General features: G+C 46.5%; 1 protein-coding gene across 1 annotated transcript in view; it reads right to left on the minus strand.

Moving 5' to 3' along the window:
• Positions 1-24621, minus strand: part of LOC144888480 (uncharacterized) — a 59792-nt gene that overhangs the window by 26716 nt on the left and 8455 nt on the right. The window contains exon 2 of the mRNA XM_078766458.1: positions 4285-4353. Coding sequence (XP_078622584.1) covers positions 4285-4330 — 46 coding nt within the window. The 5' untranslated portion in view covers positions 4331-4353. The remainder of the gene's footprint in view (positions 1-4284; positions 4354-24621) is intronic.

Consider the following 24621-nt stretch of genomic DNA (forward strand, 5'->3'; position numbering starts at 1 on the left):
TCTCTCCTCTCTTCTGCTTTCCTTTCTTCTTCTGCTCTTTCCTTTTCTGCTTTCCTTTCTTCTTCTGCTAACCTTTCCTGGAGTTCTCGTCCACTCTCCTTTCCTCTGCTTGTTTCTCTTCTCTCCTCTCTTCTGCTTTCCTTTCTTCTTCTGCTCTTTCCTTTTCTGCTTTCCTTTCTTCTTCTTTGATCCGTTCCTGGCTCCGTAATTGCAACTCCAGTTTCCGGAGCTCAACGTCTTCTGGTTCTTCGGGTAGCCACTGCCAGGCTAACTCGTCCCATGTTCCTAATCCCACCATAGATTGTATCACCGTGGTCTGCAACTCTGCCTTCCTCACATTAGTTCGGACCTCCAAGTTAAAATGTTTGGCCAATTTCAAGAGGTCCGACTTTAGTAACGCTCGGAACTGTGCCTCACTCGGTGTTACCGCAAAGTTCTGTGCCACAAACGCCATGGTGACTATCGTTAACACCTGTTAACCTTCACCCAAGACTTTACCCCAATTTCCCCAAAAATTTACCAATTAATACTTAATTAATAAATTTTAATTAATAAAAATATTATTTTATTATTTTATACAATTTTAGATCCCGGACGAGCCCCCAATTCTGTTACGTGGTCCTCCCGGTAACTACCTGGTCTCGGTGACCCCCGGACCGTGGGAGGCACCCCGCCAGAAAGATATATGATTTATACGCTTTCGTAACGCAATCAAGATGAATTCCAGTCCATAAGAAACCCCACACCAAGGATTCCGAGTAATCAATAATATATTCCCCCAAGGAATCAACAATCAACAACCATCAACAATCCACAATCAACAATCAATCCCGGAGATGATTAAGATGGCCATCTTATATATGTGTGTCCCCTTTCCCCACTCCCGACCCCTTGGGTACTCACGACCCCTTTGGTCTCTGTCCCTCACAATGTCTCTGGGCCCCTCCTGAACAAGGTTATGGTCGGCTTCGCCGCACACGGGCGGTTGAACGAACCCCGGGCGGACGTGCTTCCACCGGGCACGTACCATACCGGGAACCACGGCTGCAGCGCACACCTCCTGGCCAAGCAAAGCGGGCAAAGCAAGCACCGCTTGCAACGCGCACGAGGCCCCAAAGTGCGACCCGTACGCGTCCTTGTAGACGGTGCGGCGAACGGTGCCGGACGCTGGGTCTGTGCACGGCTCCACGGCAACTTGACGTGTCAAAAGGGTAGTTACACGTCCCGGTAACTCCTCTCGCCAGACGGGCTTGGGAACGCAGCTTTTCCACGCTGCTCAATATCGATCCCAACCCTCGTCGGAGCTGGGCGAGGAAGAAGAAGAATCGTCGCTTCTCCCGGACCTCGTGTCTTTTCTTCTTCTGTTTCCGGTCTCCTTTTTCCCAGAAGGGCTCCTGACCCTTTAATCACAACAACCCTTAATCGACTACACATTGATAAGCAAAGACCTGAATAGTAATTCACATACATTCACATAAATATGTAACAATACCCACTGTGCAGGAGAAGGGCACCAGGAAATGGAGGATTCAGAGCAAAAATAAAGATGAGGAACGGCTGAGAAACGACCATTGACAACAGGTGCATTGTGCCCCATCGCCCTTTGTTGACAAAAACATTCAATGCTCACATCAATGTTGAGTTTTGCAATTCGGTGAAATCCCTCAAATATGTTTGCAAGTATGTCAACAAGGAATCAGATGCTGCCATGTTTTCCCTTCAGAATCCAGACACACATGATGAGATCACTCATTATCAGATGGGCAGGTACATCAACAGTAATGAGGCCTTCTGGAGAATTTTTCGATTTCCAATTCACGAAAGGCATCGGGCCATTGTCCACCTCAGTGTTCATCTTGAAAATGGTCAACGACTTTACTTCACTCCTGAGAATGCCCGGCAACAAGCTTTGGCTCCCAAGGACACAACTCTGACTGCTTTCTTTAAGCTTTGCCAGCAACATCCCTTTGCCTCGACTCTCCTATACCAACAAGTGCCTTCCTATTACACCTGGAACAACAAGCAGTGGAGTCGAAGAAAACTAGGAGCGCCAGTGCCAGGCCATCCAGACATTCGGCAGGATGATGCTCTTGGACGGGTGTATACAGTCCATCCAGCAGGAGTGTTTCTGCCTTCGTTTGCTCCTCCATGAGGTGAGGGGACCAACATCCTTTCAAGATCTACGAACAGTTGATGGCCAGGTATGTGCTACCTACAGAGATACTTGCCAAAAGCGAGGACTTCTGGAGGCTGATGCACAATGGGATGCCACTCTTGCTGAGGCTACCGTATCTCAGTTCCCAAGTAGGCTGAGGAGTCTCTTTGCAGTCCTGCTTCAGGCATGTGGTGTGGAAAACCCAGTTGCATTGTGGAAAAAGTACAAAGAAGACCTTGCAGAAGATTTCAAGCAGCAGGTGCAGTTGCAGAATCCAGATATAGAGGTTACCTGTAATCCAGCCATCTTCAACAGAGCTCTGATTGCTATAGAAGACAAAGTCCTGGCTCTTGGAGGGCAAGACCTTCAAACCTTTGGCCTACCACCAGCCCAACGGACAGATGTGGATGACTTTCCACGAGAGGTACTTCGTGAGACCTCATACAATGTTGATGAACTCAATTATCAGGTTCAAACCAATGAGTCAAAGCTTCTGCCTGACTAGCGAAGAGCGTATGAAGCCATAATTGACTGTTCGCAATAAAAAGGGAGGAATCATCTTTCTTGATACACCAGGTGGGACTGGGAAGACATTTGTCACCACACTTGCATTAGCAAAGGTGTAGTAGCAACAGCTTATTGCCCTGGCAGTTGCTTCATCTGGAATTGCAGCAACATTACTACTAGGTGGAAGAACGGCTCATTCTGCCTTCAAGCTGCCTCTCAATTTGGCAACCAATGACACTGCCGCATGCAATATCAGCAAAGGTTCTGGGAAAGCACGTGTCATTAAGTTATGCCGATTAATTGTCTGGGATGAAGTCACAATGTCCCACAAAGCAGCATTTGAGGCCTTGGACAGAACACTCCAGGACATTCGCTACTGCACGGACATCATGGGTGGAGTGACTTTGGTGTTGTCAGGGGACTTCAGGCAAACGTTGCCAGTTGTTCCATGAGGAACACGTGCTGATGAAATTGAGGCATGCTTGAAATCATCTTACCTGTGGCGTCTCAAGAAACAACTTAACCTGTCAAGGCCAGCTCTTTGGGGACCAGTTGTCTGGACAATTTGCAGACAAGCTGCTGAAATTAGGTGATTGCAATGTCAAGGCTGGCCCAGAAGGTGAAATTACCATGGCTCCAATTAGCACAATCGTCCAATTTGTTGAGGATCTGCAGGCAAGGGTGTTTCCAAACCTTCCACAAAACTTTCTTAACTACAAGTGGTTGTGTGAACGGACTATTCTGGCACCCAAAAATGACACAGTAAACAACATCAACACCAAACTTCTGGACCAGGTACCTGAACAGTTGCAGATATACAAGTCTGTTGGCACTGTTCCAGATGAGACCCAGGTGGTTCACTATCCAACTGAGTTCCTTAACCACTTGGAACCACCAGCGGTGCCACCACATCGACTTCCCCTCAAGGTTGAAGTACCAATTATGCTACTGCGAAACTTGGAACCTCCACGACTCAGTAATGGGATAAGACTGGCAGTCAAGAAACTGATGCCACATGTTATTGAGGCCACCATCTTGACAGGTTGTGTCAAATGAGAGGATGTATTAATTCCAATAATTCCAATCATTCCAACAGATATTCCATTTAACTTCAAGAGGCTACAATTTCTGGTCAGACTCAGTTTCGCTATGTCCAGAAATAAATCACAAGGACAAACGTTAAAAGTTGCCGGTCTACAATTGCAAGAACTCTGTTTCTCACATGGTCAGCTCTATGTTGGATGCTCCCGTGTAGGAAGCCATAACAACCTTATTGTCTACGCACCTTGCGGAAGAACAAAAAATGTAGTTTATCATGAAGTGCTGAAAGAATATTGTGTTAACAGAAGGTTATAATAAACAGAATATCAAAACCAAATTGTGTGACTGACTATTTATTTTCCGGGCAACGCCGGGTAACTCTGCTAGTTCAAAATAAAAGAGAAAAATCACCTTTACAGCCTTACATACTCATAATTAACAAAGTAAATAAAATCTCCAAACGTGTAAATCTGTAAGAAAATCAAAGATTCAGATGAAGTTCAACACGGAATTATATTAAATAATATTTATATATTTATCCAACAATCTAAACACACGCGTCATCCTTTTAACTCTCTTACCTGCCCCAAGAAATCCAATCAAAACCACAAACTGTAACGCAGACATCGTTTCAGGTATTCTCCGGGATCCTACAGGTATAAAAGGGGTAGAGATGGGATATTAGGAAATGAGGATCTGAGGAAAGGAGAAGCGAACAATGAAAATATTTAACGATGTTTCCATTATGAAGTTGGTAAAGTGTTCAAACAGTTCTTTGCAATAATACATGAAAATCTTACTATAATTCACCAAATGTCCGTCCGTCCGTCCGTTCGAAGGTACCGCAAAAACGGCTGAACTGATCGCAACGATATTTTGGGTGGGTAATCCTGGGACCCCCTGGAGTAAAATAGGTGCTCAATAGTGGCGATGAGCGCCGGCCGTTCGAGCAGCCTGCTGTTCATAACGGACACCTTCTCCGGGCGCCGTTACCTGTGCGACACGGGAGCGCAGGTGAGTGTCGTTTCCGCCGGCACGTTAGACAAGCACGCCGCGGGTGGGAGCCCCACGCTGCTTGCCGCGAACGGGACGCCCATCCGTACGTACGGAAAACGCTGCCTCTCTCTGCGGTTCGGAGGGCAGGTTTTCCGATGGACGTTCGTCACCGCCGACGTGCCCATGACACTGCTTGGCGCGGACTTCCTGTGCGCCAATGGGCTCCTGGTCGACGTCAAGCGCAGACGTCTTGTCCAGGCCGAGACGTTCAGCTCGCTCGCTTGTGCGTTGCCCAGCTCAACGAGCGGCTTGCCACGTGGCTTGCCGAACGGTTCGGTTCCGGCCACGTTGGTCTGTACGCTTCCAGCAGCGGACGCATTCACCCGCCTCCTCGCCGGCTTCCCGGCCCTCACGCGGCCCACCTTCTCGGCGGGGGCCGTCAAGCACGGGGTGGCCCATCACATCCCCACCGTCGGGCCACCGGTCTACGCCCGGGCACGCCGCCTCGATCCGACGAAGCTGGCGGTGGCAAAAGCGGCGTTCGCTACCCTGGAGCGACTCGGCATCGTTCGGCGCTCAGAGAGCGCTTGGGCGTCGCCGCTGCACATCGTGCCGAAGCCCGGCAGGGGATGGCGACCATGCGGGGACTATCGCCGTCTCAATGACGCCACGACTCCCGACCGCTACCCCGTCCCCCACATTCAGGACTTTTCCGCCCGTTTGGCGGGCATGTCCTTCTTCTCGAAGGTGGACCTCATACGCGGCTACCATCAGGTCCCCGTCAGGCCGGAGGACGTCCCGAAGACGGCGGTCATCACGCCATTCGGACTCTTCGAGTTCCTGCGCATGCCCTTCGGTTTTTTTTTTTTTTTTTTTTTTTTTTTTTGTATACAAGGTCGAGGCTCGTGAAAGAGCGAACATTAATCACACAGAAAGACAAACCGACACATAAAACATATAACATAGGGAGCGGTAGACAAGATGGGGAGAGAGGGGGAAGGACACAAACACAACATTTGAGAGCAGGGACCGAGAGACATGGAGACATCGAGAGATCTGAGAGAGGGCGAGGGCTTTGGGGGGGGGGGGCCGGGGGGGCGTGGGAAGGGGGCGGTGGGAGAGGTATAAAACATATGGACACTGCCAGGACTTCCAGGAAAGAAGTTGGAATTTCAAACAAGGTGGATCTGGGGTGAATTAGCGGGGGTAGAAAAGATCAAGGTTTTGGATGGGGGAAGATAAGAGATGGTGGTGAACAGCTGTTTTAAAGACCTGGAGGGAGGAGTGGGATTGAAGGGAGTGAGGGAGTTTGTTCCAGAGGCGGGAGAAAAGAGGAATGAAAGAGTGAAGGTGAGCAGAGAGCCGAGATTTCGGCAGTTTAACCATCAGAGGGTTGCTGGCAGATCTTGTGCGACCTGTAGGAATATTTGGGGGACAGAGCACAGAGAGAGCTGGGGGTGCAAGGCCGGAGAGGAGTCGGTAGAAGACAGAAAGACCACCTACCTGCCTGCAGTGAGTGAGTGAAAGGCCCTCAGAGATAGCTTCATCGCGGGAGATTCCAATAATTCTGAAAGCTTTGGTTTCAACAGCGTGAAGCCGAGCTAGGTGTGAGGCAGGAGCACCGGCCCATAGGGGAGAACAGTATTCCATTGAGCTGCGGATGAAAGCCTTGTATGTGGTGAGGAGCTCAGGTGTGCCGAGGAAGGACTTCGCACGACGGAGGATGCCCAGTCGGCGACTGGCTTTGGAGGCCAGCTTGGAAATGTGGTTTTCCCAAGAAAGATCATGGCAGATAGTGAGACCCAAAATCTTGAGCGACAGAACTTCTTGGAGAGGATTGTTGAGAAAGTAGATGGGAGGGTTGTCCAGTCGATCTTTTCGGAGAGACATAGTAAGAGTGTGAGATTTGTCAGGATTGAAAGACATGTTCCACTTGTTTGACCAGTCTGTGATTTTGTCCAGGTCTTCAGGGAGTGAGGAGGCAGCAGACTGCCGATCTGAGGGAAGAGGAATGGAGCGGCAGAGAGTGGAGTCATCAGCAAAGAGATAGAGAGGATTTTCGAGAGAGTCAGAGAGATCATTGATGAAGACCAGAAAAAGCACGGGGCCCAGAACACTGCCTTGGGGAACTCCAGCCTGAACAGGAAGAGGAGATGAGAGAAACCCATTCAGGGCCACACGTTGACGACGACTAGAGAGGAAGTCCGCCAGCCATGCGTGGAGATTTCCATGGATACCAAAGGAGGAGAGTTTGGTGAGCAGAGCGGGGTGCCAGACCGTGTCGAAGGCACGTGATATGTCGAGGGAGACAGCTCTAATTTCCTGTTTGGCATTGAGGACCTCCATCCATTGTTGAGACAGCAGAAGCAGCATGTCCAGAGTAGAGTGACCTGGTCTGAAACCAAATTGATGATCAGAGATCAAGCCATTGGAGAAGAGGAAAGATTTCATATCCGAAGCAATGATGGATTCCATGACTTTGCTGATAATTGGGAGAAGGCTGATTGGTCTGTAGTTGCTAGGATCTGTTTTTGCACCTTTTTTGTGCAAAGCGGTGATGTTGGCTGATTTCCAAGCAGATGGCAGTTGACCTTGAGCAAAAGAGAGGGTGAAGAGAACAGAGAGAGGGTGAGATAGAGCAGCAGAGCAGGATTTTAGGACCCGTGGGCTGATGCCGTCGGGTCCAGTTGCAGGTTCAGAGTCGAGGGTTGACAGAAACTTTTCCACCTTGTCAGGAGGAAAGGACACGGAGTCCAGGAGCAGCAGGGTACGACTGGGTATGGTGGGTACAGAGAGGGATGGGTTTGGGACACAAGATTTAGAGGCAAACACAGAGTTGAGGCATTCAGCTTTTTCACGTGCGGAGTCAGCTGTGTAGCCGTTTGAGGTAAGGGAGGGGATGGAGGGGGAACAAACACCAGAAACGGATTTGACCAGACGCCACCAGGATTTGGAAGAGGGAGACAGATAAGAGAGTTCGGTCTTGAGAACGGAGAGATATTGTTTCCTGGCTCTCCTGAGGGTGGACACACACTTGTTTCGGGCTTTGTGAAAGGAAATGAGATTTCCTTCCGTTGGATTTGCTTTCCAGGAGACGAAGGCAAGTTGTTTCTGGGCAACAGCCTCACCACAAGATTCCGTGTACCATGGACGGGAGGAAGGGTATGACAACTGAAGACGAGATGGGATAAATCTGTGCATGAGAGAGAGCAATTTACTTTGGAAGAATTCCCAGGATGAGTTGATGTCAGAGGTGGTAGAAATGGGAGACCAGTCCAGATGATTGATGGCTGCTTGAAGACCGTGCCAGTTGGCCTGAGTGAAATGCCAGACTCGTCGACGCTGAGCAGGCTCCCTGAGGATGGTCAGAGAGATGTCCACTTTAACAAGGACATGATCAGATGATCCGATCGGAGCAGAAGAAGAGCAGCAGACATTTTCAGGGAAGTTAGTCATAACCAAGTCCAGAAGAGAAGATGTTCCGATGACTGAGATCCGGGTCGGGAAATTGACAGATTGTGTCAGTCCCAGTGAGTCGCAGAAGTCCTTTGCTGAGGAGCCATGGCTGGTGAGAGAGGTACCCACACCCAGCCAACTGGCATGATGACAGTTGAAATCACCACATATGAGGAAGAGAGAGTTGGGATGAGTAGATAGAAGTTGGTCCATATCATCAGACAGCGAGATGTAGATGGAGTCATCACTGTTTGGTGGACGGTACAACACACATATGAACAAGAAGTGGGAGCGAAGGGGAAGCCGTAGCCAGAGGTATTCCTGGGGGTGAGGTGGAGAGAGTGCAGTGCAGGGCGAGTGAGGAAGAGAGTTTTTGATAAAGATAGCAACCCCGCCTCCAGGACGAGGCTCAGGTCTATCATACCGGAGGAGGGAGTAGCCCGGGAGAGATACTATGGAATCAGAGACATCATAAAGGAGGAAAGTTTCTGTTAAGCAGATCACGTCTGGTTTGACAGAAGCAACCTGTATGGAGAGATCAGTTAAGTTTGAACGAAGGCCCCGGATGTTTGAGGTCCATACCGTTAATGAAGAGGAAGGGGGAGCATCAGATACAGAACAGGGGGGAGGAGGGGTAGGGTAAGATGTGGAAGAGGTGGAAGAGGTAGGGAGAGCTGTTGAAGGTGTGTCAGAGATTTCAGAATAGCTCGGAGAAAGGGAAGGATGGGGCGGACAAAAGGTTTGATGGTGATTTGGTGAGCCACAATGAGGTGTTATTTGAGGAGGGGGAAGAGCGAGGCAGAAGGTTGGGGGAGATGGAGGTGAGAGTTTGAAGGGGGAAGAAGCGGGGAGGACGCTTTGAGGAGGGGGAGTGAGAGGGGGGAAATTGAGAAGCAATGAGGGTGGGGAGATTTGAAGGGGAGGGGTGAGGGGGAAGTTTGGGAGGGAAGGGGCAAGGGGAGGGATTTGAAAGGGATGGGATATGGGGGAGATTTGGAGGGGAGGGGTGAGGCAGGAGTCTAGGAGGGGAGGGGCGAGGGGGCGTCTTGGCGGGGAGGGGTGAGGGGGTCGTTTAGGAGGGAGGGGGCAAGGGGGGAGATTTGAAAGGGATGGGTGATGGGGAAGATTTGGAGGGGAGGGGTGATGGGGAAGATTTGGAGGGGAGGGGTTATGGGGAAGATTTGGAGGGGAGGGGTGAGATTGGATTTTTGAAAGTGTACGATTTATGGGAAACGAACATTTATTGCAAAATGAGTTGCTTGTGACCTTCGAGTTAAAAATACGTTTAAGGACGCTGGATGGAGGATGGAGTGCAGGAGAGTTTAGGGAATGTAGAAAAAAAGGCACTATAGGAGATGGATATTTTTTTTGGGATGAATTGATTTGGTGAGCAAGTCGAAAGCAGCCTTTTAAAGAAGAAGAAGAAAAAGGTGTTATAAAATATGACGGAATACATAACTTGAGGGGAAAGTGTAAACATTGAAGGTTAATGAGTGAAAACTATCTGGGGAAATGGGGGAGAAACACGTGGTCGAAGAACGAACGAACGAATAAGAATGAATAGACGAATGATAACAGAGAAGGAAAATTTTTTTTTTTTTTTTTTTTTTTTTTTGAGTTGAGATTTACACAAGGAAGTAGGCTATGGGTGAAAAGACTGGGAATACAGAGAACGAAAGTTATTGGATCACAAAAGACGGACCGCTGAGAGAAAAACAAAGCCTCAAGGTTGTACAGTGCACACTGTACAAGGCCTCAAGACACGACACGGCAAACAGACGATCAATTTATGAAAGATAAGCACCGAGAAACAACCAAAGTTGCACACAATAACTTCACACACCGAAAGATAAATACAGTTTCGACAAAATACAATTGTGAACAGACTTAACTTCGAAAAACGTGGAGACCGTGTGGAGCTTCGAAAATCCCTGCCGCCGTCTCCAAGATCTCGCGAGATCTCAACAAGGTAGAATGGCGGATCGCGCCAAGGTGGCGGATCGGTCTGAAGAACGCGCCTCAGGTGTTCCAGCGACTGATGGACAGCGTCCTGCGTGACTTGGATTTTGTCTACGTCTACCTGGACGATATCCTCGTCGCCAGCGCGTCCCGCGAAGAGCACCTACGCCACCTCCGCACGCTCTTCGAACGCCTGGGCCAGCATGGCCTGATTGTGAACCCCGCAAAGTGCCGGTTCGGCGCCACCATAATCGATTTTCTGGGGCACCGTGTCACCAGGCACGGATGCGTCCCCCTGCCGGCCAAGGTGGAGGCGGTGAAGGGGTTTCCACGCCCCCGCACGATCAGAGGGCTGCAGGAGTTCCTGGGCATGGTGAACTTTTACCATCGGTTCCTGCCCCGTATCGCCCAGCTCCTGCGCCCCCTGCACGAAGCTCTCCGAGGTAAGCCGGGCAAAGGCGACGTTACCTGGACCGAGCAGATGGACACGGCGTTCACGGGCGCGAAGCTCGCCTTGGCTAACGCCATCATGCTCGCGCACCCGGCGCCCGATGCACCGATCGCCCTCACCACCGATGCCTCGGACTACGCGGTGGGCGCGGTGCACGAGCAATGGGTGCGTGGAGCTTGGCAACCGCTGGCGTTCTTTAGCCGGCAGCTTCGCCCGCCCGAACGCCGTTACAGTACCTTCGACCGCGAGTTGCTCGGGCTTCACTTGGCGGTCAGGCACTTCCGCCATCTGCTCGAGGGCCGTGCGTTCACTGCCTTCGTCGACCACAAGCCGCTGATCTTCGCGATGGGCAAGGTCACCAAGCCGTGGTCGGCCCGGCAGCGGCGTCACCTCTCGGCCGTGTCCGAGTACACGACGGACATCCAGCATGTCGCGGGGAAGGACAACCCGGTGGCGGATTGCCTTTCCCGGGCCGTCGCCCACGCAGTCCACCTCGGCATCGACTATGCCCGTATGGCAGCGGACCAGGCCGCTGACCCCGACGTCCAGGCCTTGCGGACCGCCGTCACGGGCCTCCGCGTCACCGAGGTGGCGTTCGACGGCGCGGGCGCGGCCCTTTTGTGCGACGTCTCCCTCGGGCGTCCTCGCCCCATCGTGCCCGCGGGCTGGCAGCGCCAGGTGTTTGACGCCATCCACGGCCTGTCCCACCCGGGCGCGAGGGCCTCCCAAAGGCTGATCGCCAACAAGTTCGTCTGGCATGGCCTCCGGAAGGCCGTCCGCGGCTGGGCCAGGACGTGCCTCGCGTGCCAGCGCGCCAAGGTGCACCGGCACACCCAGGCCCCGTTGGCCCCGTTCACGGTGCCGGAACGCCGGTTTGACCACGTCCACGAGGACCTGGTGGGACCTCTGCCCCCCTCGCGGGGTTTCACCTACATCCTCACCATGGTGGACCGCACCACCCGGTGGCCGGAGGCCGTGCCCTTGGCGTCGACAACGGCGGCCGATGTCGCGCAGGCTTTCATCGCCACCTGGGTCGCCTGGTTCGGCGCCCCCTCAGACATCTCGTCCGACCGCGGCCCCCAGTTCACCTCGGAGCTCTGGGGGGCGGTCGCGCAGGGGCTTGGGGTCCGGCTGCACCAAAACACGGCCTACCACCCCCAGGCTAACGGCCTGTGTGAGCGATTTCACCGCTCATTGAAGGCCGCGCTCCGGGCCACCCTCCGCGACGGCGGCTGGGTCGACAGGCTCCCCTGGGTCCTGATGGGCCTCCGGAAGGTGCCCAAGGAGGACCTGCGCGCATCCGCGGCGGAGTTGGTCTTCGGGCAACCGCTGCGGGTGCCGGGCGAGTTCCTCCCCGACTCCACGGCACCATGGTCCGCAATACGGGCACAGCAGCGCTCCACTCTGCGAGAGACCGCCCAGAGGTTCGCCCCGGTGCCAACGGCATGCCACGGGCACCCACCGACGCACATCGCCCCGGAGCTTCGCACGGCGGAGTACGTCTTCGTCCGCCACGATGCCCACCGGACACCACTGCGGCCCCCGTATGACGGGCCTTTCCGCGTGCTGGAGACCGGGGCGAAGCACTTCACCCTGGACATCGGCAGTACTCCTGACCGCGTTTCGGTAGACCGCCTCAAGCCGGCCCACCTCGACGTGGCCCATCCACCGCCAGTGGCCCGACCCCCACGTCGGGGCCGCCCCCCTGCGGGCGGACCCCCGGCACCGCCCAGCCCCGCTGCCACGCCGCCCCCCGGTCCTGCACCCATCCCAGGGGCAGCCAGGGGCATCCCACCTGGCATCCCTGCACCCCGGACGCCGCCGATCGCCAGGGGGCGCTTCGGCCGGGTCATTCGTCTGCCCTGCAAACTGGCCCTCCAGGTGCGCGGGAATTCTGGGGGGGCGCGTGTGGCGGACACAAAAGCCCACTGGCGTGGTGACATCATTCCGCGCACCAAGTGGGCGGTGGCCACGCCCGAGGGGTAGGCGTGGCGTCATGATATACACCGGGCGCGCAGCCCGGAGCGCGCCAGTGTTACAGTGAGCTCCTGAAATAAAGACGCTTATAAGTTACCGCTTGTCCGCTTCCTCCTTGCTCGCAAGCAGCGCGAGTAACGCCGCGCTTTACTATATTGTTTTTCCAATTTTCCAATTTTCCAGTTTTTCCAAACACGATGGAATAATATTTATGGATATGAACAGTGATGTGGCTTTTGTTGAAATTCTACAAATAATGTTTATTCTACATACCAGGAGAGAGTAGATCGACTCCTGACGAACTCCTCCGATATAAACGTGCGGCTCCGAAGTAATATGGCAGCGTGTGCAAAGCGACTGAGAAACAGCTGTAGCGGCCGCTTCCGTGTTACAGATTCGGCGCGCACTCTTCACACATAAACGTGCGACTGAGAAAGACGTGTAGCGGCCGCTTCCGTTTTGCAGAATTCAATCTTTTTTCAAAATGGGCGCCATGTACTGTTTAGATTTTGATGATTTGCGTGTGATATGATTCAACAGATGTTTATATGAATCGTTTAAAATAAAATAAAAAAGCCTTCAATTTCTGATATTTGGCCTTTTCATTTGGGCCTCCCAATTGAAGTCCTGCCCATAGGGCGGGTAGCGTTGCTAGTTACATTAATGGGAATTTTTTGCTGGTGTAAACGAAATACCTTCCCTCCTATTATAAATGCAGCCTGATGTACAATCTCACCTTTAGTTTCAGGCAAATCTTACGGCTTGTCGGACATTTAGTGCCAAACAACTATACAGACCTTGGACACTTCAAGTTCACCATCAAATCCTTTGTGTTAGTGTTTGGAGGATATTTCTTTGTACACACCAAGTGAGCTAACTTGCAAGGTATGTGGTTAAAGGCCCTGCAGGTGCAGGTTGACAGAACAAATCATAATTTACAAATCAGATGAATGAGCATCTCTCGCTGTCATGGATTTTGACTTCCCAGACGTTTGAGGAAAGTTTTGTGTGATTTTAGCAAAGTTCTTTCTACCAGGGTGACCAGGTCCAAGAAAGAAAAAATACGGGCCTTAGGCTCCATTTCCCATTCTGCGTCCATAGGCCCCAATATGAATCCACAGGTCATTGTGGGAAATGTCCAAACACTATGACTTTTTTTTACGGTGTAGCCCATAGAGCAAAGTCTTCTAGAACAGTTTGTCCGTCCGTATGTATGTTTGTATGTATGTATGTCCCCTCAAACGTATACCAATCAGAGCTGAGGATCTGGTCACATGACAGGGTGATGCGATTACGTCTGATGTCATTACGGCATACAACGGCTGACTCCACACTCCACCATTTTAATTTATTTGCCGTTCAGGCTGAATATGTCATATATCTCAATCGCCATGGTCTACCTTGACGTTTTCCATTCAGGGTGAAACACAAACAAACCGATTGTTAAAATAATCATCAAATATCAAAAGCACCCCCATCACCGAATCCTATCCAGGTTTCTCCTGATGACTCCATCTTTGCTCTTTGCTTATTCAGGTTCCTTCTGATGACTCCAATGTAGTATTTGGTCTTGCATTTCATTACGATTGTACCAAATCCTGATGCTGTGTGGATTCTGCTTACCCGCTGATGGACCTCTGGTAGCTTGTAACTGTTGCTGCGTTTTTGCCTGAGGAAGTAATGCTGAAATCTTTCTATCTATGTTTTTCCCCAACATCTTTCTAGGGCTAGGAGCTAGGGTTAGGTGTTGGGGCGAACGAGTTAGGTCTAGGAGTTAGGGCTAGGTGTTAGGGCTAGGAGCTAGGGTTAGGTGTTGGGGCGAACGAGTTAGGCCTAGGAGTTAGGGCTAGGTGTTAGGGCTAGGAGCTAGGGTTAGGTGTTGGGGCGAACGAGTTAGGCCTAGGAGTTAGGCCTAGGAGTTAGGGCTAGGTGTTAGGGCTAGGAGCTAGGGTTAGGTGTTGGGGCGAACGAGTTAGGCCTAGGAGTTAGGGCTAGGTGTTAGGGCTAGGAGTTAAGGGAAGGAGCGAGGGGCTATGAGTTTGAGATTATTGTTTCTTTCACATTTCTTTCTACTTTTTCACATTTCTCCTTATTCATTCTAATTCTTTCTTGTTCTTTCTTTTTCTCTTTCTTCATCTATCTGTCCAAGGAGAAGTGAATTCTTGAAGAGATTTTTCTGGAAGGTTCACTTGGCTGCATCTGGATGGGTTTGAGGGTTGTGGAGTAGCGACTGAAACCCGAATCATATCCAGGTTCCTGCTGATGATTCCATCTTTGCTCTTTGCTTATTCAGGTTCCTTCTTCATCAAATATTGAAAGCATCGGCGTTCCGAGTCTTCCAACGACAGTACGTATAGGCCTTCGGCTTCATGCCTCACCATCAGGCCGCTTCGGACAAATTATCCCAGTTTTCTCAATACATTAGTATCGTTTTCGTAATAATAATAACTAGCCGAAACCCGTGGAACATCCACGGAAGGGAGGATGTGGTGTATGGATAGAGTGTACCATTATGGATGGCATAGGGGATTTGCTTGTCCGAGTAAGAGTTAGGAAGAAAGATGAGAATGAAGAGTGCGTATATGAACAACGATCGCCGACACCGGCACAAATGCATGCTCTGGATTGTCCAATCAGCAGACGGCTTGCTTTCGCCTTCGCCTGTCCAATCAGCGGACGGCTTGCTTCGCCTTCGCCCAGCAGACGCCGATACGATGGCATCGTAAGATGGCGTCGTATCGGCAGTTAATCGGATGCTTTTGGGCCCCAACGTCGGCTAATTCAGATGTTTCGAGTATGGCTGTACGTGATAAACAAAGAGCGCGGTTCGTAGATCGTAAATCCATTAGTGCCGTGGGCATCGGGTCACTGGGTGCGGCGTAAAAGGGATAACAAAGTCGAGTCCTTACGCTATCATTATATAGATAACGTTAATACTAATCATAAAGTTAATATAATTGTAGGCTAATTATACAATCTGTTTGTCATGATTGCAAAGTTCCTGGCTTGAAGCGGTGTATGTTTAATGAATGACTTGATAAGAATCGACTAAGAAAATTGCCAGCCCCCCCCCCTCCCCTGTGTGTGTGTGTGTGTATGTGTGCGTGTGTGTGAGGTGTGTGTGACCCACTCCTCACCCCCCCCCCCACCCCCGTGTGTGTGTGTGTGTGTGTGTGTGACCCACCCCCAACCTCCATGTGTGTGTGTGTGTGTGTGTGTGTGTGTGTGTGTGTGTGTGTGTGTGTGTGTGACCCACTCCCCGTGTGTGTGTGTCTGTGTGATTAAGAGAGACACAGAATTGTGGGAAACAGAAATGAATAAACGAGATGTGTGTGTGTGTGACCCACCCCCCCCTGTGTGTGTGTGACCCACCCCCCCTGTGTGTGTGTGTGTGACCCACTCCCCTGTGGGTGATCCACTCCCTGGTGCAGTGTGCGTGATGTGGGAGGGGTGGGGCGGGGAGGGAGAGGATTTGAGCCCTTGAAGTCACATTTTACATGAGATGTCATCACACATTTCAAACTGTATTTCCCATGTGCACGCACATGCATTCACATGTTATCAGAAGTAAATACATTGTGTAGATTACATTATTTGTGGATCTGATAAATTGCCAGTAACCAGTTTGTAAAACTGAATGTGCAGCATCAAATCCAAGATGTCCAAATGTCACACACGTTCGTGCCCGTGGGATTCCCACAGGTGACCCCACTAGTAATAAATATTTCCTGTGAATAAACAAACGAGTCCGGCTGCTCCGCTGTTTGACTTTCGGTTTTGTTTCAACGAGATTCAAACTTTTGAGGGTGAAACTTTTCCACTGCAAGCAGTGGATGACGTCATACAATTCAGTTGCAGATGTTAGATTGGGACGAGCTACTTTATAGACGGGGAACAAGTTGGACCAGAAGATGAGTTAGATGGCAACAACATTTGTACAGGCACTTTCATCGTTACCCTCATGCTGCTGCTCTTGTATCTGTCATGAGAAGCTTCCGCAAGCATTTTAAACAAACGTCACTGTCACGGAAATATGAGAACAAGGCAGGCCATTCATTTAAAATACCATGTACAGCTTTTCCCAGTGACAACCGACGTGTTGCTACATGCTGGATAAGCTCAGCCCATCAATCAAGATCAACAAACTCCACAAACTCTGAGACTTTCACGTCGCATTGCCGATGGTGAACAATGGCTGTATCGTTTCACCAACGCATCATCAATGTCAACATCCAACTCATGGAAACAGGATTTGAATCCATTATCCACCATGTGACCTAGACAAGCAGCTCTGGATAACTGCGGGTTCTTTTTGGAAAGTATCGTGAATGCAGAGTGACGAATCCCAAAATTGGCTTTGGCATCACCGGCTGAAAAGGCTGCACTTGGTTCGAATGTGAAGCTTCATCTTCAAGAGATTTCGGGAAATCATTTGTAATTGCTTCTGCAGTTTCATGTGGGCGAGTTGTCCTGTCCATATATAGTGTGTTGTTTGCTACTTCGATCAAATATATAAGCAGCAAATAGATAAGCAGCACCCTATTATATGTTGAGGCAAAAGGTTTTCGGTAATTTGATCTTTACTCTGAAATAATTGTGTTCTGTTCAACTAATTTGGTGAAAACAACTTACATTACCAAATGGAAACTTACACGAAAAGTTGGGAAAACGCTGCTAGTTTATCTTACCAAGTCTGGTGAGAAAATGACACAACACAACACAACACAACATGCATGTTAAGGCCATTTTCCCTGCTAGCGGGGGTTAGCCTATTTATGTTGGAAACAAGACAACAAGAATTTATGTTTACCATCAGTTTACCCTTGTGTGTGCTTCCTGGAGCATGCTGCTTGATATGCGGTGACCATCAGTTTACCCTTGTGTGTGCTTCCTGGAGCATGCTGCTTGATATGCGGTGACCATCAGTTTACCCTTGTGTGTGCTTCCTGGAGCATTCTGCTTGATATGCGGTGACCATCAGTTTACCCTTGTGTGTGCTTCCTGTAGCATGCTGCTTGATATGCGGTGACCATCAGTTTACCCTTGTGTGTGCTTCCTGCAGCATTCTGCTTGATATGCGGTGACCATCAGTTTACCCTTGTGTGTGCTTCCTGTAGCATGCTGCTTGATATGTGGTGACCATCAGTTTAGCCTTGTGTGTGCTTCCTGCAGCATTCTGCTTGATATGCGGTGACCATCTGTTTACCCTTGTGTGTGCTTCTTGTAGCATGCTGCTTGATATGCGGTGACCATCAGTTTAACCTTGTGTGTGCTTCCTGCAGCATGCTGCTTGATATGTGGTGACCATCAGTTTAACCTTGTGTGTGCTTCCTGCAGCATGCTGCTTGATATGTGGTGACCATCAGTTTAGCCTTGTGTGTGCTTCCTGGAGCATGCTGCTTGATATGCGGTGACCATCAGTTTAGCCTTGTGTGTGCTTCCCGCAGCATGCTGCTTGATATGCGGTGACCATCAGTTTACCCTTGTGTGTGCTTCCTGTAGCATGCTGCTTGATATGCGGTGACCATCAGTTTAACCTTGTGTGTGCTTCCTATAGCATTCTGCTTGATATGCGGTGACCATCAGTTTACCCTTGTGTGTGCTTCCTGCAGCATTCTGCTTGATATGCGGTGACCATCAGTTTACCCTTGTGTGTGCTTCCTGTAGCATTCTGCTTGATATGCGGTGACCATCAGTTTAACCTTGTGTGTGCTTCCTGTAGCATTCTGCTTGATATGCGGTGACCATCAGTTTACCCTTGTGTGTGCTTCCTGTAGCATTCTGCTTGATATGCGGTGACCATCAGTTTACCCTTGTGTGTGCTTCCTGTAGCATGCTGCTTGATATGCAGTGACCATCAGTTTAACCTTGTGTGTGCTTCCTGCAGCATGCTGCTTGATATGGGGTGACCATCAGTTTACCCTTGTGTGTGCTTCCTGCAGCATGCTGCTTGATATGCGGTGACCATCAGTTTAGCCTTGTGTGTGCTTCCTGCAGCATGCTGCTTGATATGCGGTGACCATCAGTTTACCCTTGTGTGTGCTTCCTGCAGCATGCTGCTTGATATGCAGTGACCATCAGTTTACCCTTGTGTGTGCTTCCTGTAGCATTCTGCTTAATATGCGGTGACCATCAGTTTAGCCTTGTGTGTGCTTCCTGCAGCATGCTGCTTGATATGCGGTGACCATTAGTTTAGCATTGTGTGTGCTTCCTGCAGCATGCTGCTTGATATGCGGTGACCATCAGTTTAGCCTTGTGTGTGCTTCCTGCAGCATGCTGCTTGATATGTGGTGACCATCAGTTTACCCTTGTGCGTGCTTCCTGCAGCATGCTGCTTGATATGTGGTGACCATCAGTTTACCCTTGTGTGTGCTTCCTGCAGCATGCTGCTTGATATGGGGTGACCATCAGTTTACCCTTGTGTGTGCTTCCTGCAGCATGCTGCTTGATATGCGGTGACCATCAGTTTAGCCTTGTGTGTGCTTCCTGCAGCATGCTGCTTGATATGCGGTGACCATCAGTTTACCCTTGTGTGTGCTTCCTGCAGCATACTGCTTGATATGCAGTGACCATCAGTTTACCCTTGTGTGTGCTTCCTGTAGCATTCTGCTTGATATGCGGTGACCATCAGTTTAGCCTTGTGTGTGCTTCCTGCAGCATGCTGCTTGATATGCGGTGACCATTAGTTTAGCATTGTGTGTGCTTCCTGCAGCATGCTGCTTGATATACGGTGACCATCAGTTTAGCCTTGTGTGTGCTTCCTGCAGCATGCTGCTTGATATGTGGTGACCATCAGTTTACCCTTGTGCGTGCTTCCTGCAGCATGCTGCTTGATATCGGACAAGCCACTATGATAAATGGAGAAACTCCACGAGCATATACTGCACAGCAAGCTCCATCACAATTGTCAGTATCTTTCATCAACCAGTTATAACAAGTAGAAAGCAGCTGTTTGTCACGGGAGACACACATACTTTTTGTGGTCATCTTCCTCTTTTTCGGTGAACTTTGGCCCTTCAAGGTTATATATCACTCCCAGTCCCACGTGATGATTCCCATGACATCATGACAGTGTTTCCGGCTGCTGCTTGGCCTTATCGATGGCATATTGTTTCGATGATGGAGGCATACACACCAAAGCATCCATGATTCTCACCCCTCTACTCCATTATTGTGTATTAAACACCTGTCTGTATTACTTTCCTGTGTAGTGCAAACACTGATACTTCCCCGACCACCAGAGTCCATATAACAAGCGTCAAACTCAAGTTTTGTGACATCGGTTCATATTTGCTCTCTGATGTAAAAGCATTCCCAGGGCGGATAAACTTATACCTGCTTCATCCTCCTTCATGAGTTTCCTATTTTTCTTTGTGCTTCTTCATAAAGTTGTGAAAGTTGTGAAAAAAACAAAACCTTCTCTTGTAAGTTTGTGAAAGTTGTGAAAGAAACACAACCTTCTCTTGTAAAGTTGTGAAAGTTGTGAAGAAACACAACCTTCTCTTGTAAAGTTGTGAAAAAAACAAAACCTTCTCTTGTAAAGTTGTGAAAGTTGTGAAGAAACACAACCTTCTCTTGTAAAGTTGTGAAAAATACAAAACCTTCTCTTGTAAAGTTGTGAAAGTTGTGAAGAAACACAACCTTCTCTTGTAAAGTTGTGAAAGTTGTGAAAAAAACAAAACCTTCTCTTGTAAAGTTGTGAAAGTTGTGAAAGGAACACAACCTTCTCTTGTAAAGTTGTGAAAGTTGTGAAAAAAACGAAACCTTCTCTTGTAAAGTTGTGAAAGTTGTGAAAGGAACACAACCTTCTCTTGTAAAGTTGTGAAAGTTGTGAAAAAAACGAAACCTTCTCTTGTAAAGTTGTGAAAGTTGTGAAAAAAACCAAACCTTCTCTTGTAAAGTTGTGAAAGTTGTGAAAAAAACCAAACCTTCTCTTGTAAAGTTGTGAAAGTTGTGAAAAAAACGAAACCTTCTCTTGTAAAGTTGTGAAAGTTGTGAAAAAAACCAAACCTTCTCTTGTAAAGTTGTGAAAGTTGTGAAAAAAACAAAATCTTCTCTTGTAAAGTTGTGAAAGTTGTGAAAAAAACCAAACCTTCTCTTGTAAAGTTGTGAAAGTTGTGAAAAAAACCAAACCTTCTCTTGTAAAGTTGTGAAAGTTGTGAAAAAAACAAAACCTTCTCTTGTAAAGTTGTGAAAGTTGTGAAAAAACCAAACCTTCTCTTGTAAAGTTGTGAAAGTTGTGAAAAAAACAAAACCTTCTCTTGTAAAGTTGTGAAAGTTGTGAAAAAAACCAAACCTTCTCTTGTAAAGTTGTGAAAGTTGTGAAAAATACAAAACCTTCTCTTGTAAAGTTGTGAAAGTTGTGAAAAAAACAAAACCTTCTCTTGTAAATTTGTGAAAGTTGTGAAAAATACAAAACCTTCTCTTGTAAAGTTGTGAAAGTTGTGAAAAAGACAAAACCTTCTCTTGTAAATTTGTGAAAGTTGTGAAAAATACAAAACCTTCTCTTGTAAAGTTGTGAAAGTTGTGAAAAAAACAAAACCTTCTCTTGTAAAGTTGTGAAAGTTGTGAAAAATACAAAACCTTCTCTTGTAAAGTTGTGAAAGTCATGAAAAAAACCAAACCTTCTCTTGTAAAGTTGTGAAAGTTGTGAAAAAAACAAAACCTTCTCTTGTAAAGTTGTGAAAGTTGTGAAAAAAACAAAACCTTCTCTTGTAAAGTTGTGAAAGTTGTGAAAAAAACAAAACCTTCTCTTGTAAAGTTGTGAAAGTTGTGAAAAAACCAAACCTTCTCTTGTAAAGTTGTGAAAGTTGTGAAAAAAACAAAACCTTCTCTTGTAAAGTTGTGAAAGTTGTGAAAAAAACCAAACCTTCTCTTGTAAAGTTGTGAAAGTTGTGAAAAATACAAAACCTTCTCTTGTAAAGTTGTGAAAGTTGTGAAAAAAACAAAACCTTCTCTTGTAAATTTGTGAAAGTTGTGAAAAATACAAAACCTCTTGTAAAGTTGTGAAAGTTGTGAAAAAAACATAACCTTCTCTTGTAAAGTTGTGAAAGTTGTGAAAAAAACAAAACCTTCTCTTGTAAAGTTGTGAAAGTTGTGAAAAAAACAAAACCTTCTCTTGTAAAGTTGTGAAAGTTGTGAAAAATACAAAACCTTCTCTTGTAACGTTGTGAAAAAAACAAAACCTTCTCTTGTAAAGTTGTGAAAGTTGTGAAAAAAACCAAACCTTCTCTTGTAAAGTTGTGAAAGTTGTGAAAAAAACGAAACCTTCTCTTGTAAAGTTGTGAAAGTTGTGAAAAAAAACCAAACCTTCTCTTGTAAAGTTGTGAAAGTTGTGAAAAAAACCAAACCTTCTCTTGTAAAGTGGTGAAAGTTGTGAAAAAAACAAAACCTTCTCTTGTAAAGTTGTGAAAGTTGTGAAAAAAACCAAACCTTCTCTTGTAAAGTTGTGAAAGTTGTGAAAAAAACCAAACCTTCTCTTGTAAAGTGGTGAAAGTTGTGAAAAAAACAAAACCTTCTCTTGTAAAGTTGTGAAAGTTGTGAAAAAAACCAAACCTTCTCTTGTAAAGTTGTGAAAGTTGTGAAAAAAACAAAACCTTCTCTTGTAAAGTTGTGAAAGTTGTGAAAAAAACATAACCTTCTCTTGTAAAGTTGTGAAAGTTGTGAAAAAAACACAACCTTCTCTTGTAAAGTTGTGAAAGTTGTGAAAAAAACAAAACCTTCTCTTGTAAAGTTGTGAAAGTTGTGAAAAAAACATAACCTTCTCTTGTAAAGTTGTGAAAGTTGTGAAAAAAACAAAACCTTCTCTTGTAAAGTTGTGAAAGTTGTGAAAAAAACAAAACCTTCTCTTGTAAAGTTGTGAAAGTTGTGAAAAAAACAAAACCTTCTCTTGTAAAGTGGTGAAAGTTGTGAAAAAAACAAAACCTTCTCTTGTAAAGTTGTGAAAGTTGTGAAAAAAACCAAACCTTCTCTTGTAAAGTGGTGAAAGTTGTGGAAAAAACAAAACCTTCTCTTGTAAAGTTGTGAAAGTTGTGAAAAAAACCAAACCTTCTCTTGTAAAGTGGTGAAAGTTGTGAAAAAAACAAAACCTTCTCTTGTAAAGTTGTGAAAGTTGTGAAAAAAACAAAACCTTCTCTTGTAAAGTTGTGAAAGTTGTGAAAAAAACCAAACCTTCTCTTGTAAAGTTGTGAAAGTTGTGAAAAAAACCAAACCTTCTCTTGTAAAGTTGTGAAAGTTGTGAAAAATACAAAACCTTCTCTTGTAAAGTTGTGAAAAAAACAAAACCTTCTCTTGTAAAGTTGTGAAAGTTGTGAAAAAAACCAAACCTTCTCTTGTAAAGTTGTGAAAGTTGTGAAAAAAACGAAACCTTCTCTTGTAAAGTTGTGAAAGTTGTGAAAAAAACCAAACCTTCTCTTGTAAAGTTGTGAAAGTTGTGAAAAAAACAAAACCTTCTCTTGTAAAGTTGTGAAAGTTGTGAAAAAAACAAAACCTTCTCTTGTAAAGTTGTGAAAGTTGTGAAAAAAACAAGACCTTCTCTTGTAAAGTTGTGAAAGTTGTGAAAAAAACCAAACCTTCTCTTGTAAAGTTGTGAAAGTTGTGAAAAAAACCAAACCTTCTCTTGTAAAGTTGTGAAAGTTGTGAAAAAAACCAAACCTTCTCTTGTAAAGTTGTGAAAGTTGTGAAAAAAACAAAACCTTCTCTTGTAAAGTTGTGAAAGTTGTGAAAAAAACCAAACCTTCTCTTGTAAAGTTGTGAAAGTTGTGAAAAAAACAAAACCTTCTCTTGTAAAGTTGTGAAAGTTGTGAAAAAAACAAAACCTTCTCTTGTAAAGTTGTGAAAGTTGTGAAAAAAACAAGACCTTCTCTTGTAAAGTTGTGAAAGTTGTGAAAAAAACCAAACCTTCTCTTGTAAAGTTGTGAAAGTTGTGAAAAAAACAAAACCTTCTCTTGTAAAGTTGTGAAAGTTGTGAAAAATACAAAACCTTCTCTTGTAAAGTTGTGAAAGTCATGAAAAAAACAAAACCTTCTCTTGTAAAGTTGTGAAAGTTGTGAAAAAAACATAACCTTCTCTTGTAAAGTTGTGAAAGTTGTGAAAAAAACACAACCTTCTCTTGTAAAGTTGTGAAAGTTGTGAAAAAAACACAACATTCTCTTGTAAAGTTGTGAAAGTTGTGAAAAAAACAAAACCTTCTCTTGTAAAGTTGTGAAAGTTGTGAAAAATACAAAACCTTCTCTTGTAAAGTTGTGAAAGTTGTGAAAAAAACCAAACCTTCTCTTGTAAAGTTGTGAAAGTTGTGAAAAATACAAAACCTTCTCTTGTAAAGTTGTGAAAAATACAAAACCTTCTCTTGCAAAGTTGTGAAAGTTGTGAAAAAAACACAACCTTCTCTTGTAAAGTTGTGAAAGTTGTGAAAAAAAAAACCTTCTCTTGTAAAGTTGTGAAAGTTGTGAAAAAAACATAACCTTCTCTTGTAAAGTTGTGAAAGTTGTGAAAAAAACCAAACCTTCTCTTGTAAAGTTGTGAAAGTTGTGAAAAAAACAAAACCTTCTCTTGTAAAGTTGTGAAAGTTGTGAAAAAAACACAACCTTCTCTTGTAAAGTTGTGAAAGTTGTGAAAAAAACCAAACCTTCTCTTGTAAAGTTGTGAAAGTTGTGAAAAAAACCAAACCTTCTCTTGTAAAGTTGTGAAAGTTGTGAAAAAAAAAACCTTCTCTTGTAAAGTTGTGAAAGTTGTGAAAAAAACAAAACCTTCTCTTGTAAAGTTGTGAAAGTTGTGAAAAAAACCAAACCTTCTCTTGTAAAGTTGTGAAAGTTGTGAAAAAAACAAGACCTTCTCTTGTAAAGTGGTGAAAGTTGTGAAAAAAACAAAACCTTCTCTTGTAAAGTTGTGAAAGTTGTGAAAAAAACCAAACCTTCTCTTGTAAAGTTGTGAAAGTTGTGAAAAAAACAAAACCTTCTCTTGTAAAGTTGTGAAAGTTGTGAAAAAAACATAACCTTCTCTTGTAAAGTTGTGAAAGTTGTGAAAAAAACACAACCTTCTCTTGTAAAGTTGTGAAAAATACAAAACCTTCTCTTGCAAA

This window comes from Myxine glutinosa, chromosome 12 (assembly GCF_964187855.1).
Source record: "Myxine glutinosa chromosome 12, kmMyxGlut1.1, whole genome shotgun sequence".
Taxonomy (NCBI): domain Eukaryota; kingdom Metazoa; phylum Chordata; class Myxini; order Myxiniformes; family Myxinidae; genus Myxine; species Myxine glutinosa.